Here is a 9,177-nt window from a genome sequence, read left to right as displayed (position 1 = left end):
ACTTAATCCACCTCACAACACTTTCTTATCCGTCATTAAATCATTTCTTCATTCTTAACTCTTTCAATGGAAAAACAGAACACATACCTTCAGCTGCTTGCGGAGGTAGACGATCTCATTAACCTACATGTAACCTATGTCTATGTTAACTCTGTGCCTTTCTTTGAAGCTTTCGTTTCCTAAGTAATGTACTGTAACTACAGAGGAAGCGAAACTAATTCCATGTACTGTGCTTAGGGGCGTAACTGGGTGTGTAGCAAATAAATTGGCCTTGGGCCTATAAAAAGGTTAAATATTTCCAAATTACTAGTATATCCCAAAAAGGTCAAACAGGGTCATGTTACACCAAAAAGACAGACTTGTACTGTATACAATACAAACATACATGATTTATAAAAATCAATTACTTAAAATAGGCAAAGAAACACCATTAAGCAGTAGCACCCAGGGATTGATACTACACTATACTAACTGGTGACAGAACCATCCCATAAACCCCTCAGCCTAGCCAACATGAAGATGGAGAGTTAGATGATGTTACAAAAGGGTTACAAATTTTGAGGTAGGGTGTTGAGCGGCAAAGGTAGTCACCAGGACAAGAAGGTTCCAGAATAAAGAAAACATATTTATTTTAAGCTGCCGGCAGGGGGACAGACAAGACGAATGAGTACATTTAACATTAAATACATTTCACCAGTAGCAAAGACCTCATACAGGCAATAACTGTAATTACTGTGAATCAGACAACCTCTCACCTCAGAGTCAGACGCCCGGAACAGGCTGAATCCCCATTACCTGTATGCAGGTAATAACAAAAAATTGGATCTCTGCTCTATAACACCAGTTAATAACACCCGCAACTCCTAAAACTCCTGATGTTTGTCAGCAGTTTGCTGATTGACAGAGGCTTACTGTCATAAGTCACTAGGCAACTTAAAACACCTCTGGTTAACCCTCTGTCTTTACAGATTCGAGCAGAGAATCAGCCAGCCCAGGCTCAGTGTCACGGCTCATTGAGGAGAAGCAAGCTGCTGCAGAAGGAGGGTCCTGGGGTCGTTGGAGAAGGCACTGCTGGAATCCCTGGAGCTCTCTGTGAAGGAGTCGCCCTGGATCAGGACAGATCTGGTTGTAGGAGAGATTGGATCTGTTTTCTGTGCACTTGTCTGTGATTTTGGTGCATTTGGCCCTGTGGGTTGGATGGGGGCAGGAGAGACACAATGCATTAACACTCACACATGAACACTGGCCAGTCAACAAAACTATGTCAGTGCAAGAATAGGTTGAGGTAAAAGGTTACAGCCATTGGTCAAGTATTGAGTATAAGGTATTAAGCATCAAGTACGGCCAAAGTCCAGGAGGGGTTTGTGCAAATGTGCTAATATACTGTAGCATGTAAACAGACTATGCAGAGAAGTCCAACTCTCCTCTACCCTTAAGTGAAGCGTTGAACAGTTCAATGGCCCTGGGGACAAATGACTTCTTCAGTCTATCAGTTGTGCATGACAGTACGAAGTCTCCAGCTGATCAGCATTAACACTCACACATGAACACTGGCCAATCTGGCCTGCCTGACTGGGTCGGATCTGAATTGGATCTGGACTGGATCTTATCATTCTGATCAAACTCTCTCTCTCCCCCTCTAGTTACAATAGAGATTGCTCAACACTGCTCAACACTGCTCATTGACCTGGACTAACAGATGGGCACCGGAACCTACCCCTTTATGATGAGTTTATAGTCTCCACGCTTCTCTGAGTCATGCAGGAGTTTGAGGCCTTCTTCAGTCAGCAGACCGTTCCCAAACTGGCCTCCACTCAGCCTGAGTGAGAGAAAGACAACAGCAGGGAAACGTTTAGGTGTGTTAGTGTGTGTCTGGCATTTGCTCTCCATTGGCAGGGCTACAGTGCTTAGAAGAAACACTCCTATAGACTACCGGTATATGTTACACACTTCTGGGCACTCTGAACTCTGAAACTGATTTAAACTCTCTCTCTCTCTCTCTCTCTCTCTCTCTCTTACACACACACCCACACACACATACACACATACACACAATCTTTTTTTCTCTCTCTCAAAGAGACAACTGAGATGATGTTATGTCAGCTTGGCTGCTGTTCTTACTGGATGTTGTCCAGAGTAGAGCATGCCTGCATGAGTGACAAGACCCCAGTGGCCCAGCAGGGGTGCACTATCCTGGGGTGGACCTCCAGCTGCACTCCCTTAAGACCCGGCACCAGGGCCAGGGCGCTCATCTGGCCATCCACATGCGCAGGTAAACCACCCCTGCAGAAACAAACAAACAAACAAACAAACAAACAAACATGCACTGTCATGGTCATGGGGATACTTAGGTATGCACATGTATGTGTACACACACACACACAGACACACACAGACACACACACACACACACACACACACACACACACACACACACACACACACACACACACACACACAAATCATAGTTATCACACATATATGTAATTTAATTTAATTCAATGTTTTGTATTTATAGCAACAGTTTATTTGTCCCAAAGGGCTTTCCTCCCAGGGCAAGCATTTCGGCAAACTTACATGTGTGCACACCAACACACTCGCACAAACACACAAGGTGACTTACTCCTTTTCTGTGAGCCAGAGTGTGTGGCTTCTCTGCAGGACGTCTGTCCACTGGAAGGACGAGAGGTCAGCTGCTCTGAACAGGCTGAGTGAGAGCGCTGAGATGGGGCCCGCGCTCCCAGACTGGACAAAGCCACAGCGGGACGAGGCCACAAGGGTCAGACTGCATGGGCGCACACACACACACAACATTATTCAGTATTCATGTTTAAAGGTGGAACTAATGATGACTTTAGGGTGTAGTCTAACAGGTGTGAGTGTGAATGCGATGGATCTCACTGTGATGTATGTGGTCTATTGGGTGTATATGGCTGGCTGTGTAATTGGAATTGGTCCACTGGGGGTGGATGTCATTATGGTATTGGGCTGTGGTCCTCACCTGAAGCAGTTTCTGCCCTTGGTCGTCTTTACTGTGAGGTACCAGCTGAGGTAGTCCTCCTCCTCTACTTGATTACTGGCCCATCTGAGACAAGACAGGGATGAAAAAACAAGCTTAGACCAATAACACAGAAACAGACATATTTTTAAAAAACGCAGTATGGAGTTTTTGTCTGAAGGTTGCAAGGTAAAAGCTTAAAGTGAATAGTCTTTGTGTGTGTGTGTGTGTGTGTGTGTGTGTGTGTGTGTGTGTGTGTGTGTAAGTATCTTACCTAACACTAGCTCTGCCCTTGGCATTTTGCACGTAGTGGACCAGGTGTTTCAGAGTTCCTGCTGTGAGGGCACTCAGGCTGAAATAGGCGTCCACAGACGTCTGCTTGGCAAGGGCACATAGGACCTTCTCCACACCGCTCTCAGACAGCAGGCTGTCTATTGTCCTAACCGGCCAACCATACAAATTAAGATATGAAGTGTGGTGACAGCATGGAGAAATTAACTTTGTAAAATATGTGACTCCAGCATGGAATTGTTTTAGTGAATTTACTTGAATTTCCCCTGGGGATCAATAAAGTATCTATCTATCTATCTATCTATCTATCTATCTATCTATCTATCTATCTATCTATCTATCTGTGAATTTGTGTTGAGTTGTGTCCTTACCTCAGACTCAGGGTTTTGCCTGCCCCCAGAGCACCAGCTAGGTTTGCTACATCTTCATCAGTCAGTGCTTCTACTTCCAGACTACAGGGGCAGCAGAGAGCAGAGACCATCATCAGCTCTAAGTACAACATACAAATCACAGACATGACACAGGGGGCAGCAGAGAGCAGAGACCATCATCAGCTCTAAGTACAACATACAAATCACAGACATGACACAGGGGGCAGCAGAGAGCAGAGACCATCATCAGCTCCAAGTACAACATACAAATCACAGACATGACACAGGGGGCAGCAGAGAGCAAAGACCATTGTCAGACCCAAGCACAACATACAAGATAAGACAAAAAGACATCACAGACAGAGAGCAGAGAGCAGTGAGCACTGTATCCAAGCACAGGATCCAAGTCATAACTCAGATAGCTAACTCCTGTCCTCCTTTTGTTCATGATTATTTATATAATTAGATTTGATTTAGCTGTACAATGAGATCATATGCATTTAGGTCATTCAGGGGTGCTTTTCCCAAAACCATAATTGCTAACCTGTTAGCAACTTAGTTGGTTGGCAATGGGAAATGGGAAACAAAGTTGCTAACTTAGTTAACTTAGTTAGCAACTAAGTTAGTTAGCAACTATGGTTTTGGGAAACATGCCCCAGTTCAGGAAAGTTGATGCTGATATGCTGGAATACTCCAGGTTTTCACATCTGATGAGGCCCGGCTGCAGCATGCGCAGTTTGGTGGGCGTGATGTTGCAGTATTGGAGCTTGAGACTCCCGACTTTGGGGCAACACCTGAGGCAGTAGAGCAGCACCCAGCAGTCTGTGTTGTTGAGGGGCAGGAAGCTGAGGTCCAGGCTTCCCCAAAAGTCCATGACGGCGGCGGTGTACTTGTCCTTGTGGTGCTCATAGAGGCAGTGGAGCAGGAAGAGCTGCATTTTGGCCTCCGACGAGATTTTGTTCTCCAGCTTCACCATGTGGGCTATCCAGCGCTCCAGCCGCGCACGGATCACATCCACTGCGGACGGGCTGATAGAGAACGCGTTGCTGAGGGTATCTCTCACATCTCTGTTCAGCAGGCCGCAGATGAACTGGACAACAGGGCGCAGGTGAGACTGTCACGCACCGTCACCCTGTCCCTCCACAGAGAGCAGCAGTTTGTCCATCTTGCTCTCAGCCTCGGCCTCATCCAGGAGAAGGTAGTGGAGAGTGGCGAAGAACTCCTGGAAGCGGAGGTGCATGAAGGTGAACATGGTCTGGAGCCGGCCAATCTTCTTCTTCAGAAACTTGCACAGGAATGGGACGCTGCTGGGATCAGAGACGGCCTCGGAGATGCTGCGCTCGTCGAACAAGACCTGCTGCCTCTCGATCCCGCTCTCGGCCAGACGCCCGATGTTCCTAAGCAGAACCTCTGGCGGCTGGTTCAGGTTTTGGCAGTGGTGCTCCAGCAGCGTGTTCACGAAGTGCACAAAGATGGCGGTAGTGGTCTGCAGTCCTGAGGTCATGTCCAGGCCGTCCTCGATCCTCTCCTTCAGCACGGTGCATATGATCCAGCAGATGACGGAGATGAATCAAGCCGTGTAGAGCGTCTCTGCGGCAGCTGCTTGTCTTTGAAATACTTGCGGAAGTACTTGCGCACAGCCTCGTCCGAGAAGCCTAGAATCTCGTTGAAATGCAGCTTCCTCAGGCCGTCCGAGGCCGTGGACCGGGTGGTGACCATGACGGCAGAGTCTGAGAGGACCTTCCCTCTAAACAGAGCACTTAACGATGCCTCCGTGGGAGCTGGTGTGGACACATCTGTGGGAAAAGACACCGAGGCTGCTTCTCGTGAAAACCTGAGCTCGTCGAAGCCATCTGCGATGATAAGCACTCTCTCCGGAGCGGTTCTCAACACCTGGGAGACGGCTGGCATGAGCTTCTCACTGGTGCTCAGGATCTCCACCATGCTCTTCTCTCCAGAGTAGTAATTCAGTTCCTTGCACTTCAGATGGAAAAACAAAATCAAATACGCCATCATAGAGCTTTCGAGCATAATCTTGCGCGTGGTGAAGGTTTTCCCGCTCCCGGAATTCCCCTGGAGGATGACGGCCTTCGGGCAGCGGTGTGGCCCTGAGCCCGCAGGAGCTGGTCAACACTAGTGCTGCGGTAGGCCTGAGTCTTCCTGGCACTGCAGACCTGCTGGAGGTCCTCGCCCCGGGAGCTCCGTGTAGCGCTCCTCCAGCTGAAGGTTCTCCCCGGGCAAGGAATTGTACTCCTCAAATACCCCGTAGGCGGTCCGCACCGACTCCTTATACTGGTCAATCAACTCACTCAGCTCTGAAAGACAAAAAAATCACTGAGATTACAGCGCTAAAATATCAGAGAGAGAGAGAGAGAGAGAGAGAGATCCTCCTTGTACAAGCCATACTGTATCTATATATCTATATGACTCTATATCTTTATCTCCATCTCTCTATATCTAGGGCCTTTACAGATCCCAGTTACAATTTACGGCATGTTTTTGACTGCCGCCAGCCAATTGTGCATTGCTATTGTATCCCATGTACTGTAAAACATCTTAAAATATCTTATTTCCTAGAGATAACAGGTCACTTTACGTATTAAATGTTATTTATAAAACAGCAGACCTCCTAAAACAACCAAACACAAGTAGGCGTGGATAGACAACTTCATGACAACTTTTGGAAAACAAACTTTATTTCTAAAAACAGTATTCACACACTGTGGTTTGGCAAAATTTCACACAGTACTCGTGCAGAGAAGCTGTCATGTCCTGAAATCAGGAAAGAGGGTGTGAGTGAGACGTAATACATATCATTTGCCTCTAGGGGTGCTGGAGGAATGTAATCAGTAACTGGGGAGAAAAACAGCAACAGCAGTGGTTGATAAATGTTATCTAGAAGACTAAAAATAAAAAAAGACATTAGAAGAGTTTTTATTAAAACCCTTGATTCTTGAACATTTTTTTTTTGTTGTTATATAGACATCCGGTTAACTTTGCCCTTGTTGGATCCTGCTGTACAGTGTGTGTTCACTGCATTTTATTGTTATGCTAGGAGAGTTACTTACCGGTCTCCAGCATGCCCTTGATGTCCTGGATGTCTTTCTGTGTCTGCTCCAGTTTGTCCTGCACGTCATTGATGTCCCTCTGGGTGCCGTCCACTGTCTCACGCACAGCGTCCACACCTTCTTTAGTGCTTGTCGCCAAGGTTTGCACGACTGCACAAAAGGACAACAAAACTTAGTACAGTATACACATTTCAAACCACAATACTGTATACACATTCAAACATAAGCAAGACAATGAGAACATCTCAGGCACGGCCAAACTTTAAACAGACACATACACTATGCCATAATACACTATGCACATTATAAACCATGATATGCTTTACACATTATAAACTATGGTACATTATAAAAATGAACACAAAGGCATGATAGGCCCAGAGAAAAATATCAAATATACCTCAGCTCAGCACACACAAAGACTCACACACACACACAGAGACACAAAGACAGAAAGAGAGGGAGGGAGAGAAGCTAGTGTTTGTTCTCACTTGTCTGCCATTCTTCCAGGTCAGCCCTCCTGTCTTCCTCGTCCTCCTTTTGCTGACGCAGCTCATTGTACACCTCCTGTAGACGGTCCCTGTAGTGATAATAAAGAAATATAAATAATAGGACAAAATTAACAAACCTAATGAATAATAGACAAGGACGAGAGTTGTTGGTCCAGACGAGGGCGAGAGTCTCCCATACCTGTGCTCCACCTGCAGGGCAAGGGATAGTGTGTCGGCTGCCTGGCTGAGTCGCACGTTGAGCGGGTCGAACTGTTGGCCCATCTCCTCTGCGTTCCACATGCGCTCGATCCAGCAGGCCTCCACGTGGTGCTGCACCAGGTCCTTGGCCGTCTGCAGCACCTCGCCCAGCTCCGTCAGGGCCTTGCGCACGAGCACGGTCTTGTCGCACAGGTCCTGCTCCCGTGCGGCCTCCAGCAGCTCCACCAGCAGAGACGTGCTTGGAGAGGCGCGCACAGCGCTTCTTATTGCTCTTTACCTTCTGGCACAGGTTGTACACCTTCAGTGCTATTTCCAGGATGGGGTTAAGGATGGAGCTGATGAGATCCATGTCTGGAATGAAGGAAAGAGAGAGAGAGAGAGAGAAGGAAAGAGAGAACATATATAATTTGATGTATACCTATATTTATTGCAGATAATTGAAACAGTTATGGGAGATTTTTCTTTGTTTGGTTTTGTTACACACACACATACTCACACACTCACAAAAGCCTAGAGTCTCAGTACTCCAAACAATACATCCCACACTAGGCCATAATCATTCCTCACTTATTCATTTGGCTGATGCTTGTTTGCGGCAGATTTGCAGAAAACTTGTGGGTGATTTATGGGAAACAAATGAGTTCAGTAGAAAATACTGGCAGAAGTTTGCCAATGTTGGCCGCTAGAGGCAAACTTACTGTACAGCAAAGTTCTGGCAACAAGTTTGCCACTAAAATTTGCGGCAACTGTTTGCCAGAACCCTCGCATGAAATTTCTGTAAGGGCAGTTTCCCTAGCCTGGCCCCGCCCGACTCATTCACAATGTGAATAGAGTCTGGGAACTCTCGATAGGGAACCGTTTGCAACACTGATGACCGGCACTAACTTTGAAATCATTGGTCCAGCTTTACCAGAGATTCCTAACGTTACGTCCTATTTCGCCTGAACTTTCCAAACTGACAATAAACAGCACCAACAGTCAGGAAACAATGTATGTGGGTCTACATTTGCCGTAAATAAATTTCTGCATTTTTCCAACTGCATAAGTGTTTTTCCAACAAAATAAGTTTTGGTTTCGTCTTCCCCTCTCGTCGCTGCTTGGCCTTACATTTTTCTTTGTCTGAGGGCAACAGTTATGAACTGTGGTATGCCAGACTAGATCTCAGGGGCGATTCTAGACCTAGAGCTTTGCTGGGGCACAGGCCCCCAACTCCCAATACATTAAAAAAAAAAATGACTGCCCACAATATGAAATTAATGGCTAGCCTGATTTGGACCATCACATATCTCCCCTATAGGTCACAGACATCCTCCTCCATACTCTGAATAGTTTTACGTCTAGCCCCCAGTATGTCCTCATCCGTTTCTTGCCTGTCTCTCTCCTCCTCCTCCTCCTCCTGCCTGGTATTGGACTGCCCAGCCTGTGCTCTTTCTCCCCTCTCTTCTCCCTCTCTTCGACCTTCTTCTCCTCCTCCTTCTCCTCCTCTAGCACTCTCTCCCTCAATTGTTGTAGCAGCCACTATCCAGCAACATCCAAACACATAGGCATAAGTAGGCCTATACTCTCTGCATGAATTTAATAGGCTTTCCTACTAACACAAGGGAAGCTTATTTTTAGTCAAAATTGAGATATACTTCCCTCCCATCCCAAGATATACTTCCCTCCTATAGACATCCTGGCAATACTGCAGTTCTTTGTATCTTAAATAGTGTTAATTTTGTCACCTATTTTTAATTTAG

At 46.4% G+C, this 9,177-nt stretch overlaps 1 protein-coding gene and 1 pseudogene across 1 annotated transcript; both read right to left on the bottom strand.

Annotated features, from left to right (window-relative positions):
* Positions 1–654: 654 nt before the first annotated feature.
* On the bottom strand, positions 655–3,826 carry LOC125306150. Its single transcript, XM_048261343.1, has 7 exons — positions 3,661–3,826; positions 3,273–3,437; positions 3,002–3,085; positions 2,624–2,785; positions 2,122–2,283; positions 1,718–1,819; positions 655–1,186 (listed from the first exon to the last, which is right to left on the bottom strand). The coding sequence occupies exons 1-7, from the start codon at positions 3,804–3,806 to the stop codon at positions 949–951; spliced, it is 1,059 nt and encodes a 352-aa protein (XP_048117300.1). The 5' UTR covers positions 3,807–3,826; the 3' UTR covers positions 655–948.
* A 556-nt stretch (positions 3,827–4,382) lies between these two features.
* On the bottom strand, positions 4,383–7,719 carry LOC125298053 (annotated as a pseudogene).
* Positions 7,720–9,177: the final 1,458 nt, after the last annotated feature.

Source organism: Alosa alosa, chromosome 1, assembly GCF_017589495.1.
Source record: "Alosa alosa isolate M-15738 ecotype Scorff River chromosome 1, AALO_Geno_1.1, whole genome shotgun sequence".
In the NCBI taxonomy this organism is placed as follows: Eukaryota; Metazoa; Chordata; class Actinopteri; order Clupeiformes; family Clupeidae; genus Alosa; species Alosa alosa.
This window is presented reverse-complemented; position numbering and strand designations above follow the sequence as displayed.